This window comes from Nannospalax galili, unplaced genomic scaffold (genome assembly GCF_000622305.1).
Source record: "Nannospalax galili isolate Female #2095 unplaced genomic scaffold, S.galili_v1.0 scaffold879, whole genome shotgun sequence".
NCBI lineage: Eukaryota > Metazoa > Chordata > Mammalia > Rodentia > Spalacidae > Nannospalax > Nannospalax galili.
Genome location: NW_008346261.1, coordinates 2989390 through 3014415, shown reverse-complemented (window position 1 = coordinate 3014415; position 25026 = coordinate 2989390). Strand labels below are relative to the sequence as shown.

The 25026-nt window shown below is 40.9% G+C and overlaps 1 protein-coding gene across 1 annotated transcript in view; it reads left to right on the top strand.

The window, feature by feature from the left end:
* Positions 1-4523: 4523 nt before the first annotated feature.
* The window catches only part of Ppm1e (protein phosphatase, Mg2+/Mn2+ dependent 1E), a 177738-nt gene continuing 157235 nt past the window's right edge, over positions 4524-25026 (top strand). Inside the window, exon 1 of the mRNA XM_008842676.2 lies at positions 4524-5133. Coding sequence (XP_008840898.1) covers positions 4697-5133 — 437 coding nt within the window. The 5' untranslated portion in view covers positions 4524-4696. The remainder of the gene's footprint in view (positions 5134-25026) is intronic.

Below are 25026 nucleotides of genomic sequence, written 5' to 3'. Positions count from 1 at the left end.
CATAAACAGGTAAGATAGACATATTTTAGAAAACACAGAATAGTCTAGATTTCCCTGAGAGTATCAACTGGTGATGAGAAGAAATTATAGGTTTTTAGGTACATGCATTAATTAGTCAGATATTAAATACTGTTTCATATTAATGATGTATTTTTTTAAAACTTTTTTTCCTGAGACAGAGTCTCACTATGTAGCCCTGACTGACTTGAAACTTGCTATGTAGACCAGGCTGGACTTGAACTCAGAGATCTGTCAGGTGTGTGCCACAATGCTCAGCCTTAATGAAGTTTTATTTGTTTTTATTTTCAATTATGTGTCTGTGTGTGGATATGTGAATGTGGATGCAGGTGCTTGCAGAAGTCAGAGGTGTCAGATTCCCCCAGGAGCTGGAGTTACTGGTGGTGTGAGCCACCTGACATGATGCCAGGAATTGAACTCAGATCCTTGGAATAGCAGTACATGCTCTTAACCACTGAGCTGTCTCTCTAGCCTTTCTAATAAGAGTGTGTTTTTTTTTTTTTTAAAGAGCATGTTTAATTTTGCAGAAAAGTTGGGCAAGGACAGTCTTAACCTCTTCCCCATCCTCCCACTTTTCCTATTATTAATATCTTGTGTTACTATGATACATTGGTTATAACTGATGAGTCAATGCTGGTACATTATTATTCATTGCAATCCATAGTTTAGTGTTCACTCATGCACATTATATGGAATACTGACCTGTATCCACCATTACAGAATTTTTAAAAAATATTTCCCTGTGCTCCACATATTTCACCCTTCCCTCCTTCCCTCTGAATTCCTGATAATCTGTTTTAATAATTTTATGAAGTAATTTACTATTAACTTTGATTCAAGTAAACCCTGCTTCAGTAAAACCTTCAAGACCTAAAGTTGCTTTTTTATTTTAATACACTTTTAATTCTGTTCTATGTAATCCACTTTATAGTCTAAGATATTGCAGTTATATCATCAATTTGGTTGAAAAAACAGAAAATTGTTTATACACTGATGAAAAAAATTCTAAAAGATTTCCCTAATTTCTAAAAGATTAGGAATCTGGAAGCGGCTACCATCCTTAGGCTAAAGGACAAATGGAGGCAGGTGTTTCCAGAGCTCAGGGGCTTAGCTTAGGTCACTGGCCAATGGGTATTGAAAGGGAACAAAGCTACAAAGGAGATACAGCAGGCTCAGAACGGAGACAAGGGAGAAGGAGGAAATAGTGTGACTTTTTTCCACCTTCTAATTATTTAAGATCTTACCGGGCTATTTTAGTCAGAAATGTAACAACTCTATTTGTATTTTATGTGTTTGAGTGTTTTGCCTTTATGTATGTAAGTGCACCCATGTATGCAATGCCCACAGAGGCCAGAAGAGCGCGTCAGATTCTCTGGAACTGGAGTTAAGGACAGTTATCCATGTAGGTAAGTACTGAACCCAGGTCCTCTGTAAGAGCAGCCAGTGCCCCTAATAACTGAATCATCTCCAGACCCTCATCTCATTTTTTGTCAGTGCCTCCCATTGGGCAAATGATATCTGAAAGGCAGCTGTCAGTAAATACTGTCAGTGTGAGTACAGAAACTGCATATACAATATGCTTTTTCATAACTTGATTTTTAATAAACAACATTCATTACATATTTCACCAAATATTAAAATCTTATTAGGTGTTAATAGATATATTTCTTTTAAATTACAACGGCAGTAAAATATAGTCTTTATTTCCTAGAAAAGAAGCAAAGATACAAATACAGTGCAAACTGTGTTAAGAGCTGGGAAAGAATATCACCTGGTCCAAGGAGAATTGATTGAATATGGAAAATCAGGCAACTTTGAAAGTAGAAGAATGTCAGGACTCATTAATTTTTCATTTTATTTTAAAGAAATAGAAAGGACCAGAAAGGTATAAGAAGAGAGGAACTGAAAAGGAAAGCAAAGTAATGCGAAATAATGGCTAAAAGCCTTGACAGTGGCAAAACCGTCCTACACAGCTGCTATGAGATCCTGCTGCTTCTGTCAGCAGCCTTCTGGCAAAGCTACTTTGCTAAAAGGATGCGCTAGGATCCGTATTGATCTTTGTAAAGGCGTATCTTTATTAATATAAGCAAAGATGCCTCTCATTTCTAGTAACAGAGGTGTGGGGTTTTTCTTTTTGAAGCAATGTTTTACCAACATACATCACTTCTCTTTGATATGTGGGTTGAGTCATAAATTAATGTCACAAATGTCATCTAAATGAGGGAGGCAACTACATTATGAAGTAGGAAGGTGTAGCTTGATATGAATTGTTACAGCTGACGACTACGCACTCCTGAACGAAATATCATCATGTCAAAATTGGGGAGATTAACAGTTTGTTGGAATGTAAAATGGAATATTTAGGTTTGCTACAGCCTAAAAAGTCTTGTCAGTCTTTTCTAGTTATTCTGAAATGGCAATGAACAGGTGGGTGGAAAACAAAGACAAATGAATTTGAAGACTTGGCATCCTATATGGAAGTTGCTTTACACTAGTGATTTTTTAAGCCAAATATACAAACACATTTAGCATGTCTGGAAACAGACTAATTGGGTCTTTCCATTTATCTTAGAAAAAACATAGAAAACTCCAAGTGCATTACTTACTATATACTTTTAAGAAATATTTTATTATTTTTATTTTATGTGCATGAGTATAATGCCAGCATGTAGGTAAGTGCACCCATGTCATGCAATGCCCGAGGGAGTCAGAAGAGGGCGTTGAATCTCCTGGAACTGGAGTTACAGATGGTTGCCAGCCACCATGTGGGTGCTGGGAATCAAACCAAAGTTCTCTGCAAGAGCAGCCAGTGCTCTTGACTGCTGAGCCATCTCTCCAGTACCTATACTTTTTAATCATATATTATTTAATCTTTAGGAGATAGCATGGAAATCTATTTACACGATGCCATAATGTACATTAGTGAGCTCTACCCACTTAATCTTAAAATAACAGTGTCAGGTCAGGGATTTAGAATACAGCATTATATGAAACAGTTGGTGAGGATACTCCCTCTTCTGTCATTAACTGACTGGAAGCGGTATTTCAGATCCTAAATCCAATTGAAACCCAGAAACAATAAATGGGAGGATGGGGTGGGTGACTTGTGAGTACATGTTTTTTAAAGTAGAGAAAACAAAAATCACTGTGTTGGTGCTGAATTACATGAGGCCATGGTCATGGCACTATGCAATAATGAAGTTATCCATACAGCTGTATAGCAACACAACTTCTCCCTCACCACCATGAGGCTTGAAAATAACAGGTTTGTGCATAGTTTGATAAGAAAAGTAGAATAATTTTTTTTTTTTGGTCTTTTTGAGACAGGGTCTCCCTGTAGCCCCAGCTGTCCTGGATTCACTGTGGAGACCAGGCTGGCCTTGAACTCACAGGGATCCGCCTGCCTCTGCCTCTAGAGTGCTAGGATTAAAGGCGTGCACCACCATGCCCGGCTTTGAAAAGTAGAATAATTTAAAGTCATTTTAGTTCCAGTCTATAAAAGAAAAAAGACACAGGAAGGGATGGAGAAGAAGAGCAAACAAAATATAGAAAGAATACATATTATAGAATAAGGTATGGTGTACATTATACAGAAACTGAGGAGGGGAGTTCAGTGTGATGGAAAACTTAGGAGTGAAATCTACTGAATTTCAGTCATGGATTGAATTCTTGTTGCACAGCCTGTTTGTGACCTTGAGCAAAGTCAGTCTTTAAAGCTTGGTTTCCTCATCTCTAAAATAGAATCATAATGGCAATGCCCTTTACCTTAAGGGGTTGTGGTAAGGATTAAAGAGATGAAAAGAACTCGGAAACTGCAGAGCGCTATACAAATAAGGCAGTCTATGAACACAATGCACTTAAATTTTCACAGAGAATTAAGGGAAAAGAGTCTAAAGGCTTTGGAGACGAAGATGCAGGATCCAACTCCAAAGCTACGGCTAGAAGGTTTAAGATCTTAAAGCAAGAAAATTATATTTTAAAATTCACATTCGTCTTTTGAGAAATGAGCATATAACGTCATTTCACAGAATCAAATGAAAGGAACCTACTACTTTTCGGTGTTTGTGCCCCCATCTCTATTTCTACGACTATTGTCACTAAAAGGTGTTCACAGTGCGATAGCTTTTCAACAGATACGCTACAGCAAGGCAGAAACACATGATGAAACTGGAGTAAATACTATCCAAGTGGGAACCAACGGATAGAGATGCCTTAGTTCACTCTTAACACGAAACTCGGGTCCTCACCCAGCAAAGACAATTCGAAGTTGGAGTGCAGGAGTTCAGAGTCCTTAGGACTCCGCAGACTCGACGGGAGGGACCCTGGAATTCTTAATTAGAACCGGTTGCCATGGCGACAGTCTCTAGGCAGTGTGGGCTGAGCTCGCGGTAGGGATAGAGGGTGGGCCGTCGCTGGACCCCGTGCGCGCGCCCGCCACCAACTTTCCCTCCAGACCCGAGAGGGGCGGCGCGCTCCGCCCCCGCCCCCGGGCCGCGCACGTCCGCGCTCGGCGGCGCGCACGCCTGCGGGAGCCCTCTCCAGGCAACCCAGTGCTGATCGCCGGCGCCGGTGCGGCCGTTCCCCCGACCGCAGCGGGAGCCGAGGCTCCGGAGCAGCCCCTGCCTCTTCCCGGCCTCCCCCCAGTCGCTTCCCGGTGGAGCTCGGGGCATGAGCTACGATGGCGGGCTGCATCCCCGAGGAGAAAACTTACCGACGCTTCCTGGAGCTCTTCCTGGGCGAGTTTCGCGGACCGTGCGGCGGCGGCGAGCCGGAGCCCGAACCCGAATCCGAGCCCGAACCCGAAGCTGAGCTGGTTGCCGCCGAGGCGGCCGAGGCTGCGGTGGAGGAGCCGGGGGAGGACGCTGCGGCCGTGGCGGCGGCCGGCGAAGGCGAGCGGGAGCCAGACCCCGAGCCCGAAGAGGAGGCGGCGGCGGAGGCGGCGGTGGCCGAGGGCGAGGAGGAGGAAGCGGCGGCCCCGGGGCACTCGGCCGTGCCGCTGCCGCAGCCGCCGCTGCCGCCGCTGCCCCCGCTCCCGCGGCCGCTGTCGGAGCGCATCACCCGCGAGGAGGTGGAGGGCGAGAGCCTGGACCTGTGCCTGCAGCAGCTCTACAAATAGTTAAGTACCGGCTCGGTCGGCCCGGTCACCTCACCCCCACCCTGGGGCCGATCCGGGCCCCGCGCTCCCGCGACCCTCGGGCAGGCGCCCGCCCCCTCTTCCCCGCCACTCCACGCGCCCTCTCCTGCTCCTACCGGGAAGGTCCTTCCACCGCGTCTTGGACGCCCTTCTTCCCCCAGCTGCCCTCCCACCCTAGTCTGTCTTTTCCCGGGCTGGGTTCCTTGTCTGGCGGCGGGGACGCTGACTCCTTTATGCACCGAGTGTGGGGTGCCTTCCTGCATAACCGCAGCGGCGATAGCACCGCCGGGCATCCAGATGCCCTGAGACCCCGAGGTTTCCCATCAGGCGCTTAGGGCTGAAAGTGAAGACCTCTGTAGATGGCTCGCATGGGTGATAGCCTAGTGTCTGACTTTAGAGACGTTTGACAGCTCATGATTGGGTGGGGTGGGAAGGAATGGGAGGGAAGGGTAAAATGCTTGCAGAATTCTAGCAAGCAAGCCTTCGGGTGAAAAAACAGGGTCTCAATTAATTAAAGTGGAAAAGTCAGGCTGCTTTGATATAATTGCAATTAAGTGCAGTATTTTCAGTCCATTAAGTAGATGGGATGGGAGGTAGGGGGGAAGCAGATGGCTTAGCTACCCAGATGAAAGTCTGAAATAGAAAGGTCAAGGCTCTGTCTTTCATCCTAGTTCTGCTTTTTATGGGCTTGAAATAGAAACGGTTTACAATTGCGTTTCTTTCCAAATGGAATTGTCCCGAAATAACGTCTCTGAAAACATTGGTAAATCCTCAGGTCTTTTGCAATTCAGCTAATAGTAATGAAAGGTGTTACTCTGACCACCCAAAAAGTTTACTACTGCAGGATTCACTGCAGCAAAGTTCAAACTCACTTCTTGGATTTCTCAAAAGCCTCAGTGAAAGAAGGGCCTGGAAAAGAAAGCTGTTTTGTCTTCATCCAACCTAGACACCTGGTCAGATCATTCAGTTAAAGCAGCAGCTCATCACAAGGAAAAACTACTTAACACAGTTATGGAATTGGACTTGCGTTGATGTCTCACACTTTACAGACCATATAGTATTTAATTTTGTCATCACCAAGGGAAAATTTTTTTTTCAAAATGCAAAAATAAAACGGCGTGTAATACCACCACCCAGGGATAAACAGCATTAATGGTTTAAAGTATTTCTTTTTTTGCAAACTACCAAGGAAAAGGACTTATGGAATGTCATTTTTTTACACTATTTAAAGACACTTAAAGCTTTCTGCTTAAAATATAAATGAAAATATTTACCAAAGTGAAGAAATTTATCTCAGGCTAGTTCTATTTGGACAGTTTTCTCCTTTACATATGCACTTACAGGAACACAGTTTAAGTATCAGAGAATGTTCTCCCCTCCTTATCATTAATGTAGTACAGTCCTGAATATTTTCAAGGTCTTTAAAGAGGATATGTACATAAGATGATGGTAAGAAGATATGTTTTTGTCATGTGAAAAGAAAACAAGATTAATTTTATTGTACATATAAATTATTAAAAGGATTAAAATGACAAAGTGACCATCATTTGAAAACTGAAGTTTGTATTTGAAATAAAGCTAACAAAATTGAAGTTTGAAAATGTTATTTCACCTTAAATCAGAGATTTTATATTCTGACTTCATATAAAATCAGATTTTATACCGTATTTTGTACTGATGCTAGTACCCCATTTTTATTCAGCTATAAAATGGCTGGCTTCTTTATGTAAAATATCTTTAAGATCCTTAGGTTAAAAGTTATAAAACATGTAATAACATTTTTACTTTTTATTTTATTTATAAAAGAAAAGTTAGGCCAGGTATGGTGGTGCACGCCTGTAGTCCCAGCACTTGGGAGGCAGAGGCAGGTGGATCTCTGTGAGTTCAAGGCCAGTCTGGTCTACACAGTGAGTTCCAGACCAGCTGGGGCTGCAGGGAGACCCTGTTTCAAAAGACCAAAAAAAAAAATCTTAACACTTAGTCACAAGAACCAGCACTGGCAGACTCTGTAGTGTTAGATCATTTTTCTATTCAGGCATCTCATTTTACAGATGGAATACTATGCATTCATCTAGTTTAGAAAAAAACAAGTTATGTGCAAACAATTCCCCAAATTTTTAATATAATCACTGAACCCTCAACACTCCCTGACATGGTTGAAATATTGATCTCTCAAATTCCGGAGGAAATACTTAGAAGTGATTAATTTTAATTATTTTCTAAAATTGTGTGTGTGTGTGTGTGTGAGTGTGAGTGTGTGTGTGTGTGTGTGTGTGTGTGTGTGTGTGTGTATGAGTGCACATGAGTGCAGTGCCTGCAGAGGCCGGAAATGTCAAGTCCCCCTGGAACTGGAGTGTCAACTGTTGTGAGCCATCCATCCTGGGTTCTGAGAACTGAACTCAATTCCTCTGAGCCATTGGTCCCAAGATGTAATTCTGATTACAAATATGGTGGTATTGCTTATTAGGGGGAAATGAAGATTTTTTTTTTTTTTAAACTATGTTTTCTCAACTTCTCTGAGTTCCCCATCACTACCTCCCCTGTGTTCCCCTCCAACCCTCATTTTGGGAATTGAACTTAGGGCCTCATGCATGTTAGCCAAATGCTCTTATACTGAGCTATAGCCCTAGCCCAAATTTGGGAATTTGAACTATGTTAGTTAATTTGATAGTTAAGCCTGTAGAAAAATAACACTGCATTTGATAGTTTAATGTATCTTTAGTGTGTTTTTCTGTCAGTATTTTAGAAATATATATGGCTCCTAAGCAGATTGAGAGTCTCAACAAAAGGTATGAAAGTGCTTCTCAGAGGCTGGAGAGATGGCTTAGAAGACCCTGGTTTGAATCTCAGCACCCAACATGGCAGCTAACAACTGTCTGTAACTCCAGTTCCCGGGGATCCGATGGCCTCTTCTGTCTTCTGCGGGCATTGCATGACACGGGTACACTTACCTACATGCAGGCAATACATGCATACACATAAAATAAAATAAAAAATAATAAAATATTTAAAAGTGCTTCTCAGTAGAGTTTCTGTTTGCCTGTTTTTGTGTTTTGAGACAGGGTTTCAAAAGACAGCTCCTCCTACCCCAGCTTCCCCAGTACAGATATTACAGGTATGTGCCACCAGATCTGACTTGAAATTTTACTTATTTATTTTTGAGGCATAGTCTCACTGTGTAGCCCTTGCTATGTAGACCAGGTTGGCCTTAAACTCACAGAGACTCACCTGCCTCTGCCTTCTGAGTGCTGGAATCAAAGGCATATACCATCATGCCTGACCAAACTTTCACTTTTTTAAAAAATATTTTATTTATTTATTTATTTTTTAATGTGTGTGAGTGTATTGCCTGCATGTAGGTAAGTGCACTTCTGTTGTGCAATGCCGGTGGAGGACAGAAGAGGCTGTCCTATCCCCTGGAACTGGAGTTACAGACAGTTGTTAGCTGCCATGTGGGCTCTGGGATTCGAACCCAGGTCTTCTGCAAGAACAGCCACCAGTGTTCTTAACTGCTAAGCTATCTCTCCAGCCCCTCAAACTTTTACTTTTAAAAACAATATTATAGTGACATAGTCTCCGTGTTTTGGTTTTATCAGGTTTTAGACTAAGAACAGAAGACCTGTATCATTCCTCATTTTGTTAAGCCCAGAAACTCGAGACTAACTTAAAAGCACTTACTTAACTAAGAAAGTTAAGGGGCTAGAGACATGGCTCAGCAGTTAAGAGCATTGGCTGCTCCTGCAGAGGACCCAGTTTCGGTTCTCAACACCGACATCGTGTCTAACAACTGTCTGTAACTCCGGTTCCAGGGGATCTGATGCCCTCTTCTGGCCTCCACAGGTATTGCATGCATGTGGTCCACTTACATGTAGGCGTAACACTTAGACACATAAAAATTAAAAATAATCAATGTTTAAATGTACAAAGTATGGCATAATTGGAAACATTAAAGTTTGGACTTATACTTAAGGTAAAATTTTTATGTTCAAAATGGAAAACTCATACATAGGTATTCTGCAAAAACATGAAACATTTTGAACGAACAATTTTTTTTTTTTTGGCTTTTTGAGACAGGGTCTCCCTGTAGCTCCACCTGCGTCTGCTTCCCGAGTGTTGGGATTAAAGGCGTACACACCATGCCCAGCTAAGAACAATAATTTTTAAATGTCAAAGACCCACTAGGATGGGAAAGATCTCTGTTGTAGACTATTCCTTTTTTCTTATTTTTCTTTTTTTGGCCTTTTTAAGACAGGGTGTCCCTGTAGCCCCAGCTGTCCTGGAACTCGCTATGTAGACCAAGCTGGCCTTGAACTCACAGATATCTGCCTGCCTCTGCCTCCCAAGTGCTGGGACTAAAGGCGTGTGCCACCATGCCCGGCTGTAGACTATTCTTTTAAAACCACAGTTTAAGGCTGGAGAGATGGCTCAGCGGTTAAGAGCACTGACTGCTCTTGCAGAGGACCTGGGTTCGATTCCCAGAACCCACATGGTGGCTACGAGCTGTCCTTAACTCCAGTTCCAGGGGAATCCGATGCCCTCTTCTGACCTCCACAGCATTGCACGACACAGGTGCACTCACATACATGCAGGCCATACGCTCATACACATAAAATAAAAATAATAAAAAAACCCCACAATTTAAACAATTTTGTTTCAACCTGTTAAACCTTAATAATAAACGTAGCTTAGAACTTTTTTGCTGGATTAGTTTATTACTTGTTAATAAGAAACTCCAGTGTGCTGGAAGCTTCAACTGGTAGTAGAAAAATGACCTATGCTTTACTCTTTGCTAAGTTTAGATGGCCCTCAAGAGATTAAGATATTTTCAAATGACATAATGTCAGGATTTCTGAGGTTAACGACTCTTTAAAAAGTTAGAAGTGAAATATTTTATAGTTTTAAAATGTTTCTTCTTATTATATTAATTTATTTATTGAGACAGAGAGTCTCATGTAACCCAGGCTGGCCTTGAATTCGCTGTCTGACTGAAGATGACCTTGAGCTTCTGATTTTCCTGCCTCTTTCTCCCAAGTGCTAGCATTACAGGTGTGTGCCACCATGACTGGCCTTCTTTTTTGTTTTTTTAAAACATTTATGTATTATTTTTTATGTATGTTAGTGCATTGCCTGCATGTATGTAAATGTAAGTGCACCTGTGTCATGCATTGCCTTCGGAGATCAGAAGAGAGCATCAGATTCCCCTGGAACTGGAATTACAGACAGTTATTAGCCGCCATGTGGGTGCAGGGAACTGAACCTGGGTCTTCTGCAAGAGCAGCCTGTGCTCTTAACTGCTGAGCCATCTTTTTTCTTCTTTTCTTTTTTTTTTGAGACAGGTTATCATGTAGCTTAGACTGACCTCAAATTTAATTGAAGCTGTCCTTGAACTCCTGATTCCTCCTGTCTCTACCTCCCTAGTTCTGGGATTACAGGGTGTGCCTCTATGCTTGGCCTCTTTTTTTTTTTTTCATGCTATGTATCCATTATCCAGTCCATATCCCCTGCTCCTTTAATTCTCCAATAAAAATTTATAATTGTTACAACAATTTTTAATATATTTATATATGTCAGTACTAGTTTTTTCCTCTATATAATACTAAGGCTAACTTTGTTTTAATCCATGAGAAACATACTTTGAAGTCTGGTTTAGACCGGTGTGTTGTCACATTTTAGAGCAGTTGTTTTCTCAGTTATTCATTTATCTGGGATGGGCTTCCCAGGGGGGAGTGCTATCACAGCAGGCTGGCAAAGTTAAGTAGTTCCAGATGGTGTACAGTAGCACTGAGGATGGCACTTTAAAAATGACTTGGAAAACAAAATCATTAGTTATAGACACTAATAATTCAGTTACATTGGATCATGAATGACTTTGGAGTAGGTCAGGAAATCATTCAGCTTTGTTTCAGTTTTATAATATACATGGAAAAGTGGAACATGAAATGATATCACTCACTTTCAAAATTAAACATTTTTTTTTTCTTATTAAAAACTAAATGGGGGCTGGAGAGATGGTTCAGCTGTTAAGAGCTCTTGCAGAGAACCCAGGTTCAGTTCCCAGCACCCACATGGTGACTAACAACCATCCATAACTCCAGTTCCAGGGGATCCAACGCCCTCTTTTGGCCTCCCCGGGCATTGCACGATTCAGGTGTACTTATATACGTGCAGGCCATACACTCAGACACGTAAATGAATAAATAAATCTTTAAAAGAGTAATGCATTTACTAAAAGAGAAAGTTTACGTAAACAAAAAGAGTAAGAGAGAAGCCGTTTAGTGTTAATCATAGCTCCCAAGTTTTTCCCTTAACCTTTGAGGCTGCTGCTTCTCTGTGAGCTTTTAAATGTGCTTCCCATCCTTTTAATCTTGGTGCTCTCTACTTGACTTTTTTCTCTAGTCTAGTTGGCTTACTCTTCTCAAATCAATATCATCTGTCACATGAAGGCTGTGTGGTGAAACTAATGGCTCCCAGTTCTGTACCCATCCTTGCTTTGACTGCTAATGGAACAGCCCCACCTGGATATCTAAAAGTCTCCTCAGATTTAACTGTCCAAAATTGAATTCAGTCCTCCATCTTCCTCTTTGTTCCCCAAAGCAAAGCCCAAATCTGATGCTCTAGGTTGTTTTTTCTTGTTGTTGCTTTTGTTTGTTTGTGGTGTTGGAGATTGCATGTTCGGTGAGTGCCCTACCATTCAGCTACATCTTCAGACTGAAGCCCGATACTCTTTTTAGTGAATCCATCCCTGACTTCTTTTCTCACTCCTCCCCTCACATTCATTCAAGTTTTACTAATTTTGCCTTGTAAACATCTCACAAACATCTCTTCCTGTTCTCACTGACATTGTCATGTAAATTTTGCCCTTCTGTAGGCAAAGTCACTCCTCTAGGATCTAGATTATATAGATTTTCTTTTTTAAAAAAATATTTATGTACATGTATGTGTGTGTGCATGAATTTATGTACATCATGTACACATAGTGCTTTGGGAGGCCAGAAAGGGCACCAAATCTCCTGGAACTAGAGTTACAGGCAGTTGTGAGTCACCATGTGGGTGCTGGGAACCGAATCCAGGTCCTCTGTAAGAATAGCAAGTGCTCTTAACCACTGAATCTTCTCTCCAGTCCCTAGATTATGTAGATTTTTCTAACTGCTGCATTGCTTAAACATTAAAAATTTTTAAATAGTATATTTACATTTATTTATTTATCTCTGTGTGTGGCATGTGCATGCACATGTGTGTGCTTGCATAGGTTGCAGGACAACTGGGAGTTGGTTTTTTCCTTCTACCATGTGATCTTGGATATTGAACTCAGGTCATCAGGCTTGGTGGCAAGTACCTTCACCTTCTGAACCATCTCACCGGCCCTGGCTTACACATTTTTATCCTGACTTGAACTTAGCAAAACTACAAGGTTAAGGGCATAGTCCTAAATTTCCAAGTCAAGCCAAGACTTTTGGTCCCAACTATAAAGAGTAGGGTTCAAAAATATTTAGAAGAATTCATATAAGACCACCCTCATCTCTAATGCCAGTTGCAAGTATGGCAGTTACCCCCCCCCCAGTCCCCCTCAAACTCAATAATTCTCTAGAAGGACAAACAATACATTGAGAGATATTATACCCATAGATATGGTTTATTGCCAGGACAAGTTACAGATTAAAACCAGCCAAAGGAAGAGGTGCACTCTGGGGTGGGGGGCAGGTGTCAAGTTTTCTAGCCTCAGGGATTCATTATCCTCCTATATGAATATGTGGCAATATGCACAGAGTGCTGCCAATCCAAGAATCTCACCCAAAGTTCAGTTTTCAGAGTTCCCACTTTTATTTATCCTTCGGAGTATTTCTGGTGTAACTGGAGAATCAAGGGATTTGAAGGCTTCCACCTAGGACCCCCAGGACAAAGTCTAGACCTTTCTTTGGGCAAAGCCAATTTGTTTATGACAGACCCTTTACCACCTGTCTCTCATTTGGTCTCCAGATGAAGTGCAAAGGCAGTAAGGCTTTCTAGTCTTTCCTCTTCAGCTCTATCTCTGAAATCACTCTGCACTCTGTTCTCCCTCGAGACTACTAATATATTAGTTTGAACATGTTCTCCCCTCATTGCTGAACCTTTGAAGTTCCTCTTTTGGGAATCCCACACCCTCCATCCTCACCCCAATCCAATCTCTTGTGCATTGTTTAGATGTCCATTTAATTCCAGTTCCTCCATGGTGGAGGAGGCATGGTGGCTGGGGTTCCATCTGTGGTGGCAGGAGCTTCAGGCATGACCTATAATATCTGAACAGATCAGGAAGTAGCAAGGTTCAGCCAGAACTGAGGCCACCTATAGCCTTTAGCCCTGCCCCTACATCCCTATGTCTGCCATCTTGGCCCTAAGTCCAGAAGGATCCACAACCTACCAAAATAGCACTACCAGCTAGAATCAAGTATTCCTAGTCCCCTGTGAGCTTGTGGGGGACATTTCACATTCAAACCATAAATTTTTGCCCCTGGCTCTTCTAGGGTCATGATCATCTAGTAATGCAAAATGTATTCAGTCCAACTTTGTGAATCCCATAGTCTTACAATTCCAGCACTGTTCAAAAGTCCAAAGTCCATTAAAAGACTCAAGTAATCTATTTTCTGTTTTTTAAATAAATTTTATTTCAGATTTATTTTATTTTTAATTAAGTGTACATGTGTATCAGTGTGTGGGTATGTGCAGGAGAGTACAGGTGCCTGTGGAGGCCAGAGGTATCAGACCCCCTGGAGCTAGAGTTACAGGTGGTTGTGAGTTACTCAACATGGATACTGGGAACTGAATTCAGGTCCTCTTCAAGAGCAGCAAATGCTCTTAACCACTGAGCCATCTCTCCAGATCCTTTTCTGTTTTTTTTGAGACTGGGTCTCACTTGTCCCTCTGGCTAACCTGGTTCTCACCATGGCCTTAAACTCATACCAATCCTCCTGGTTCAAGCTTCTGAGTGTCAGGCATGGGCCACAATGCCCATCTTACTCCTCAGGTAATCTTTTTACTGTGAGCCACAGCTGTTGTAAAAATCAAGTTACATACTTCCAGTGCACATTGGAGGAGAATAGACATTACCATTCCAACAGGAAGGGGAAAGATTGAACAAACCCAACAGGGCATACACTAAACACTGCATCTACTTGTCCAACATCTGGGATTCATAATGGCATCATTTGTACTCCAACTCTGCTGCCTGGAATACATATGGCCACTCTCTTGGATTTGGCCCACATTCGTCTGCATCTTTCTTTGGCATATACCCCGTGATTTTAGCATCTCCAATATTCTGGGGTCTCCATTGCAACTTGGACTTCACCTTGTCAGCTTCATGCCCAGTCCACTCAGCGGCCCCATGCAGAGAATATGACTCTGATGCACATTCCCTGGCCTCAACAATTTTCTGCAACATTTGTGGAAGCCTCTGTGATCCCTTCACTTTTTGCATGCCTGCAAAACCAGCACCCTGTGGACAGCACCAAGTTCTATTCAAGATACAGACTGATCCCCTTTCACAACTGCAATGGCTTCTGGACACCATCCTGGCGGAACCTGAGAAAAACACTTTCAAAGGTAGCAAGCAGGATGCCTTGAGGATTCTCTCTATTCAGGCATTTTCTTTCCAAATGTGCATTTTCACAAGTTGGAGCCTTCATCAGATTTGGGTCTTATCCTCAAAGCATTTTTAAAAAAATATTGCCCAGTACAAAGTGGAAAGTTTCTCTTTAATGGCCAGCCTCTTTAACAGTTACAGCCACTTTGTTCACACCTGTTTTGTCCACCGTGTCTACAACTTTAACCATGCTCACACTTCTTTCTTCTTCAAACTATCTTTTCCACATCTTTCTGCTCTACTTCCTACTTTGAGTCCTCACTAAACACAGTGAGCAATAACCATGCCACTGCCTGGCTGTTGCTGTCTTGAAATTTCCTCTATCAAACAAGTTAGTCCATTGATTTTGAATTTAGCCTCACTCAAGTTTTCAGGACATGGGTAGAACAAAGCCAAAAATTTTTTGACTGAATATAAAATTAATGGTGTTTAGCTTCGTTTCTGATAGAGTCCTTGTTTCCCCTAAATCCTCAAGAGACCAGTCTTTCATATTTCTATGGGCATTCTTGTCTTCCACACTCTTACTAGAATGGCCCATTAAGCTCTGCTTGATGCAGTATGGGGTTTCTCTAGCTGGCAGCTCCAGACTTTCCCCTATTCCTCCTGCAAAGCAGTTTCAGAGACCTACTAACTATATTGTCAGGTTTATCTCAGCAATGACCCCACTTCTCTGGACCGATTTTCTGTATTAGTTACTTTTATTGTCACTGGGTCAAAATACCTGACAGAACAATTTAGTGGAAGAATGTTTTATTTTAGTTCACAGTTTCATGATGGAGGAGGCATGGTATGTGGGGCTCTATCTGTGGTACCTTAAGTTTGAATCAAGACTTGTATCTTCACAGATTAAGAAGCAGAAAGGCAGGGCCAGATCTGGACCATCTATAACCCCAACTCCCACTGCCCTATGTCTGCCAGCTAGGTAGGGACCAAGTGTTCAAACACATGAGTCTTCCAGGAGTATTTTACATTCAAACCAGAGCTCAGATCCAAGCACCCACATGAGGTGCCTCCTGTAGCTTCAGTTCCAGGGTACTTAACACCTGTTTCTGGCCTCTGTTGGCATCTGTATATAGATGGCATGTACACACACAAATAAAAACAAATCTTTCAGAAAAAGAAGATGTACATTGGGGGCTGGAGAGATGGCTCAGTGGTTAAGAACACTGTTCTTGCAGAAGACCCGGGTTCGAATCCCAGAACCCACATGGCAGCTAACAACTGTCCGTAACTCCAGTTCCAGGGGATCCAACAGCCTCTTCTGTCCTCTGCGGGCATTGCACAACATGAGTGCATGTTACTTACATGTGGGTATAACACTCATACACATAAAATAAAAATAAGTAAAATATTAAAAAAAAGAAAAAGATGTACATAGTAGATGTAGTTCTTTCATCTTCTGTTGTGTGGTTGTGCTGTGATTATTTATTCAATCTGTTGATGGACATGTGAGTTGTTTTTCATTTTTGGATATTATTCATGTATTATTAGGAAGTTAATACTAGTTGTCCTAATAGGTAAATTCTGAAATTTCAAAGCTTTATCATAATGTTAATTCCTTGCTTAGACTCTCTTCAGTGGTACAGAAGGAGCTGTTTTTGGAATTGTTATAGAGACCCAGGCTGATAGAAACCCTGTCATTTTCTGTCTGTGGTTTCCAAAGTTTCTCTGGGCATCAGTATCCATCCAGCAACCATTAGAGAGCAGTGAGTGGAGTTAGAGGGTTTTAGGGTTCAGGCCTTAGAAGTGGCATTTATTACTTCTGTTCATGTTCCTTTGGCTAGCCAAGTCAAATGACACCATCTAGAGCCTGCATTCCTAACAAAGGAGTGTGGGAAATACAGTCTTTGGCTTAGCAGTTTAAAAATAGCTCTATATTATGAAAAAAGACTGGTGGATGACTGGTAGCCTCTGCCCTATAAGTAATGCTACAATTTGGGTATGTCTCCTTGTGCATATATTCACAAGCTTCGTTGTACACCTAGAGGTAGAATTGCCAGATTGACATTTTGTGCTTTGTGCGGTAGCACTGTATGAGAAGTCGGATTTCTTTATAGTCTTGTTACTGTTTCACCTACCGTAACAGCTGTCTTGTATATTTACACCTCTGTATACCATTATTGCCACTGAATTATGTAAGACAGAAATACTTATAGCTGGTTATGCTCTTGATCTAGGACACTTTAGAAAAGAACACTGCCTAAAATTCTAGACCAGCTCTATCTAGTAGAAATGTAATATGAGCCATATACATTGTTTTAATCTTTCCATTAGTCACATATTAAAAGTGAAAAGACCCAGATATGGTGCTCATGCCTGTAACCCAGCACTCAATAGAGGATTGCTGTGAGTTTGAAGTCAGCCTGGGCTATACAGTGCCTCCAGCCAGGATCACAGTAAGGAAACCTTGTTTCAAAAAAGAAAAAAAAAAGGGGGGCTGAAGAGATGGCTCAGTGTTTAAGAGCACTGACTGCTCTTGCCGAGGACCTGGGTTCAATTCCCAGGACCCACATTGTAGCTAACAACTGTCTGTAACTCCAGTTCCAGGGGATCTGACAGCCTCTTCTGACCTCTGTGGGCATTGCACAACAGGGGTGCACCCACCTACATTCAAGCATTACATTCATACATAAAATAAAAATAATAAATAAAAAATTTTAAAAATGAAAAGAGAAGTAAATTTACTCTTAATAACTTATTTAGCTAGATGTATACAAAACATTACCATTTCAATGTATAATCTATATAAAATACTATTGATATATGTAAATATTATATAAAAATTTATTTCATGTTTTAAAAATTCTGTGTGTATTTTATAATTATAGTACATCTCAATTTGAAATGTTACATTTCAAATGCTTAATAACCACAGGGTTAGTGGCTACCAAATCAAACAGTTCAGGTTTAGACTTCATGGTTTTTTTAAAAGGCTGGAGTCAGTGTTTCACTCAGTGATAGAGTTTGTGCCTGACCATGTATGGGCTCAATCCCCAGCACTGCAAAAAATAAAAAATAGTACAACCTAACAATCACAAAAACCACTGAGCAACATCTCATTTGCCTTCATAGGTTTCATGTGTAGAACAGGGCATCTTTAGGGAGCCATTTTAGAAATTCTGTATTCCACCACAGAGAAGCAAGATTTAACAGTTTAATTATTTTTTAGAAAGCTTTTAATTTCATTTCTAAATGAAAACAAAATGTTCTGCTTGTTTCCTCCATTCCCGCCAACCTGGTCCAAGCTAGCATCAGGCTACATGGGTGCTCTTAGTACATCAGGCTACACTGGTACTCTTAGATGGTATTTCTGATTCCACAGTTCGAACCATTTTCCATATTTCAATCAGAACCCTCTTCATTTTGTTTTTTTGATTTTTAAAAGACAGGGTCTCAGGCAGGCGTGGTGGCGCATGCCTTTAATTCAAGCACTCGGGAGGCAGAGGCAGAGGCAGAGGCAGGTGGATCTCTGAGTTCGAGGCCAGTCTGGTCTACATAATGAGTTCCAGGCCAGCTGGGGCTACAAGGAGACCCTGTCTCTCCTGTCTCTGCCTCCTGAATGCTGGGATTAAAGGCATGCCCCACCATGCCCCACCAGAGTGCTCATTTGAAACACCAAGTAGTGTAGCTTTTCTGCATAAAACATCAATTATCTTCAGATTATAGTTTGGGCCTACCTGCTTGATGAGACCTGCAGGGTCCTACCTAATCTTGCCCCTGGCTGCCTCATCTAGTGTCACCTAAACTAACCTGTGTTCTTGATTAGTTACTGTGCACTAATCTCAGGGATCTTGATTTATCCCCAGAACCTGGGATGCTCTTTCTAACCTTAGGAACGCTACATATTTGTTTTCTTTGCCCAATCAGCTTTTCTTCTTTTCTCTAACTGCTCAACTTAACCACTAGGTTTTATCCTAAATAGCTCTTCCTCGTGGAATTATTTCCTTCTAGTTTTTTCCTTCTTTCTTTTTTTTGGAGACAAGGTCTTACTGTGTAGTCCTGGCTGGCCTGAAACTTACTATGTAGCAAGTCCAGGATGGCCTTGAATTCATAGATTACCTGCCTCTGCCTCCTAAATGCTGGGATTAAAGACATGTACCATCACACCTGGCCCTTCTAGTTTAAAAAAATTGTAATGTGTGTGTGTATGTGCATGTGAGTATGTGTGGAGGTTAGAGGACAACTTGTGAGGATCAGTTCTCTCCTTCCTTCATGTGTATTCCAGGAATAGGATTTAGGCCATTCGGCCTGGCAGCAAGTACCCTTAACTGGCTGAGCCATCTCACTAGTCCTGGTTTTTCTTTGTTTCTTTTGTTGTTGTTGTTGTTTAAGACAGGGTCTTGTATAGCCTAGGCTTGCCTTGAATTTGATATATATGACAAGATGACCTTGAACTCTGTTTCCCCCAAGTGCTGGGATTATAGGTGTGTACCACAAAGCCTGGTTTTATGTGGTTCTGGAAATGAAAGCCCAGGTTTTGTGCATGTAGGCAAGTTCTCTATCGATTAAGCTACATCCCCAGCCCCAAATGCAAATTTTCACTAAAAGAAAAGAAAAGAAAAAGAAGGTAACCAGGTATGATGGTGAATGCTTGTAACTTCAGTGCTGGCAGGCTGAGACAGGAGGCACAAGAGTTTGAGACTTGCTTGGATTATAATAGCAAGACCTTGTCTAAGGTTGAAGGTAAGCCTCCCTTGCCAAGGGTATTCTCTAATTTGGACTGGTAAGTAAAAGAATCTTTGTAAGATGAAGTTAATAACATAAACCTTGAGACAGCATTATCTGCATCCAAAATACAGTACTCATAATAATAGTAAGATGTTGCTGATACATTTATTGAGATTGTTTAGGCACTGTTTTATATTTGTTTACACCTTTAATCATTGCAGAAAGTAAATATATATGTTATTAATAACTGGTTTTACAGATGAGAAGGCCATGACAGATTTTAAAGAACAAGTTTTACTATCAGTGGAGTCAGTATGACATTAACTGGGGCAGTCTGACTAAGGGGTGATAGTTAATGACAACCATTTTATTATTTTTGTGCTACAATGCAAATATATTTCCTATAGAGGAAAATCCCAGTGAAGATGCAAATGAAGTATTTGAGTTTTTGTCACTGCTGTTTACTTAATTCAGGCTTTTTTTCCTTCTTTGTAACTTATCTCTGTGTGTGTGTGTGTGTGTGTGTGTGTCTGTCTGTCTGTCTGTCTGCGCGCATGTGTGCGCATGCATGTATGTGTATATACATTTGTATGTGTGTGTGAATGCAGGTGCCTCTGGAGGTCAGAAGACAGCCTTGGGTTGGCCTTGGCCTTTGCTTTCCACCTTATTTTGAGACAATCTCTTCTTTTGCCGCTGCGTATGCCAGACTAGCCCTTGAGCTTCCAGGATTCTCCTGTCTCCCTCCCAATCTCACTTAAGGGGTGCTAGGATCATGGCTATGCTGCTGGCTTTTATGTAGGTTCTGGGTCCTAATGCTAGTGCAGCAAATACTTTTACCCACTAAACCACACCCCAGCCCTAGTTCAGGTTTTTATCACATTTTTTACTTCGGTAGCCTCCCGGCTACTTTCCCTACCCTTGGCTTCTCTTCCTTCTAATCTAACTTAACCAACATTGCAGAGCTCCCTGTGTTACTCTACTGCTGTGCCATTTCCTGCCTCTCTGCCTTTGTAGATGGTGTCGATGCTGCATTGAGCATATACTTCTGACAACTGTAGCTAACCTCCCTTTGAGGAGCTGGAGATTTTCTTTAATCTTTCATCCAAAAATCTATCCTGTTCAGATACCACCTATAAATAAAGAATAGTTTGAGGATTTTTGCACCAAATACCTAAACTCTTGACTTTAATGAAAGAAAAGTTAGTGCTCCTTATTACAAACACAATTTGAAATCCAGAAATTATTTAAACAATAAACTAAAAAGTAGTTTGCATCTTGGTGTATAGTTAATAGGAATGGTAATTTTAAAAACTTGTTCACTGAGGCTGGAGAGATGGCTCAGTGGTTAAAAGCACTGACTGCTCTTGCAGAGGACCTGGGTTTGATGGTGGCTACAAACCATCCTTAACTCCAGTTCCGGGGGAATCCGAAGCCCTCTTCTGACCTCTGCGGCATTGCATGACACAGGTGCACTCACATACAGGCAGGCAATACACTCATACACATAAAATAAACCTAAAAATTTACAGCCAATTGGGCACTGCACGACATGGGTGCACTTACCTACATGCAGGCAATACATGCATACACATAAAATAAAAATAATAAATAAAAATTTTTAAAAATTGTTCACTTTCTAAGAGGCCTAGAGATGTTTCTTTTTCTGTTAAGTAGTTGATTAATCCTGCAATCCATTTAAAAATTTCAATTTCATTATTTCTGATGGTAGCCCAAAGCATCTCTTTTTCCTCTATACTTTTTTTTTGGTCTTTAGGGTCTTCCTGTAGCCCCAGCTGGCCTGGAACTCACTATGCAAACTAGGTTGGCCTTGATCTCACAGAGATCTGCCTGCTTCTGCCTCCTGAGTGCTGGGCTCAAAGACCTGTGTCACCATGCCTGGCTTTCTTCTACACTTTTAATTCCCAATGTATTATACATTTACTCAACACATGTTTAGCTTGAAAAGAAATATCTTTTTAAAAACTTTAAATTATCTCTTTAATTATTCTTATGTGTGTATATGTACAGTGTGTGTATGTGTTCCTGTGTTCCTATGTGTGTACACTCACCTATGTATGTAGAGGTCAGAGGTCAATATCAGGGGTCTTCCTCAATTGCTCTCCCCCTTAATTTTTTTTTTCTTTTTGAGACAGGGTCTCCCAGTAGCCCCAGCTGGCTTGGAACTTGCTATATAGACCAGGCTGGCCTTGAACTCACAGAGATTCTCCTGCCTCTGCCTCCTGAGTGCTGGGACTAAAGGAGTGCGCCACCACTCTACCTTAATTTTTGAGACAGAATTTCTCACTGAACCTGGAGTGCACTGATTCAGCTAGGCAGGTTGGCTACAGAGCTCCAGGAATCCACCTGTCCTGTCTCTGCCTCCCTAGCACTTGGATTACAGGAGGATTTCATCACCGTGCCTGCCTGTGGATATTGGGGATCCAAACTTAAGTCCTTATGCTTGCCCAACAAGACTTTGCCAACTGAGCCATCTCCCCATTCCCAATTTATTTCTTTTTGGTGCTGATATTTGAACCCAGGACTTCATGAATGCCAAACATGTGCTCTACCACTAAAGCACATACCAAACCCCTGTTTTTTTAATTAAGTAAAAAGACAGGAGAAATATTTTTGTTTAATTTGAAAACTATATTAATATCCTAAATGCAGTATATGACTTTTAGAAGCTAATAAACACATACTGGTCATTAATCAGCAGTAGATTATAAGCTAGCCTAGAGCATTGATGACATGTACTCTAGAAGTGTCATGGATTATAACCTTAGCATTGTATCCATCTGCTCTAATGTAGTTTCAGAATCATTACTGTAAAAATCATTATTTCTTTGCATAATGCATTAAAAATGTTTCCAAGTAAAGCTTGTCCTTAAGAGCCAGAACTCCATTTTACATATCATGTTCAGTATAATAAGGAAAACTGTACTTGACTCTCAAAGAAAAGAAGAGGAAATGCAGGACAGGTGATACTGGCATGCTCTAAGACCCGGGGTGCAGTTCCCAACACAGTCCAAAAGTGGGAAAGAGGGTAGTTTAGGTCTATTAAAGTAAATGAAGATCAGGGACTAGGGTGTAGTTCAGTGATAGTGTTTGTATAGCATGCATGAAGTGCTGGGTTTGATCCCCAGTCAAAAAGAAAAAGGAAAAAGAAAGTTAAAATATATTGAAAATCAAATATAAAAGTGTTCTCTTAGAACGAAGTCTAACAATTGCACAAAGCACATTAAAGCTATACTCTCAGTCAAATGAGCTAATTAAATGTCATCATGGAAAAGTCCATTAAATACATTAAGTAATTAATACGTTTTTATATTCATACATAGGTCAAAATTATCAAACCATGAAACTGAATTTCTCCTCATTTCCCCAAAGACTATAAAGATTTTAATTAATTGAGCTTTCCACATTGAGGATTTCCTGGGTTTAAAAAAAGCTTTTTATTTTACTATAAGCTTTCTAAGTGGTTGTCAAATAAATATAGCCTCTGTGTTGCTTGGTAATTTTTGTGGTTAATGTAGACCATGAAAATATTATTAAGTATTTGGTTTCTTCAGTATATAAGATCAGCTATGTTCAAACAAGATATTAAATCATTTTATATTTTATAACGTACATAATAGTAAATTCTAAGAAAATATGATTAAAATTATTTTTAAAAATCATAAATGTTTATTTTCTTGTTTTCTGCCTTCTTACAGAAAGGGTTTCAAGTGACAAAATAATGTTACTATAATGGAAATAATATTTATTCATCAAAAAAATTAAGTAGCTACCATATGCCACACACTGTGCTAAATGTGGCTTATATAGAGATAAACATGTTCCTTTCCTCAAGAAATATGCGGTTTAGGAGGCTGGGGAGATGGCTCAGCAGTTAAGAGCACTGGCTATTCTTGTAGAGGACCTGGGTTCTGTTCCCAGCACCCACATGATGGCTAACAACCCCCTCTTCTGACCTCCCACACGCATTATACACATGTGGTACACTTACATGCATGCAGGCAAAATACACATCACATAAAAATAAATTTAAAAAATGAAAAAAAGGCCGAGCGTGGTGGCACACACGTGTAGTCCCAGCACTTGGGAGGCAGAGGCAGGCAGATCTCTGTGAGTTCAAGGCCAGCCTGGTCTACATAGTGAGTTCCAGGACAGCTGAAGAAAGAGGGGGGAGAGAGAGAGAAAGAGAGAGAGAGAAAGAAAGAAAGAAAGAAAGAAAGAAAGTAAGTAAGTATGCAGTTTAAAGAAAAGTCAAACAAACTAACCAGGAAGTATACTACAGTATAAGTATAATACAAGTCACTATTAACTCTGTTATATGTGAAATAATGTAATAAGCACCGGTATGCTGTCATTATGATTTTTGGATAAGGAGGTTAATTCTTTTTAATAATATTTTATTATTTTTATTTTATGTGTATGCATGTATTGCCTGCATGTAGGTAAGTGCACCTGTGTCGTGCAATGCCCACGGAGGACAGAAGAGACTGTCAAATCCCCTGGAACTGGAGTTATGGACAGTTGTTAGCTGCCATGTGGGTGCTGGGATTTGAACCCGGGTCTTCTGCAAGAACAACCAGTATTCTTAACCACTGAGCCATCTCTCTAGGTCCAGGAAATTAATTCTTAATTCTTAGAAATTAAATAACTTCTCCCAGGTCACACAAAGTGGTAGAATCAAAATTTGAATTCTAGTGAGCCTGACTCCAAACTTATCTTGTTGCCTCTATATATTGATAAGAGTTAAAAGACAGGGATGCAGAAGACTTCTGGTGACATGAAATGGCTTTCTTTTCCTTTCTGTTTAAGACAGGGTCTTACTATGTGGCACTGGCCTGGAACTTGCTATGTAAACCAGGCTGGCCTCAAACTCACAGAGATCTGCTTCTGCCCCTGCCCCTCCAGTGCTGGGATTAAAAGCAAGCGAGCACCACCACACCCTGCTGCTGAAGTGGCTCTTCTGCTTTCTAATCTGTTTTCTTTGGCTTTTAGAACAATGGCTCCTAAACTCTAAAATCAATCTCTCTTTCTCTCCCTCCCTCTTTCCCTCTTCTTCACTTTCTTCCCTTCTTCCTTCCTTCTCTCTTTCCCTCCCTCTCTCACTTCTCTCCCTTCCTCTCTCTAGCCATGCTCCCCATCATTTCTTTCTTCATGCTACCTGATGTCAATCTGTGGAGCTTTTAGAACTAAAGACTTGTCCATGTATACCCATTTCTATTATGCTTTTACTTCCTAAAGATTTCTAAAAGGATAGTATGTTTCTTTGTATTGGTATCCATGGTGTAACTAACTTTCAAATGATAAATATACTAAAAATACTAAAGCAAATCCTGGAGGAATGTGTGGAGAAATGGAAGGGCACCAAGCTGCTGGATGGATGTAAAAGGCAGCACAAGATTATAAACCAGCATCTGTCATGTGCTTGTTTCATCTCCTTTACAGTCTAGAGGTTCAGTCTTCAGCACGCATTTCAAATGGTGATGCTCCTACAAGAATTTCCCCAAGGTCAGCCAGAAGTACCATAACATTCCCTCCCACAAACTACACTAGTATCTTTTTACTTTTTTTT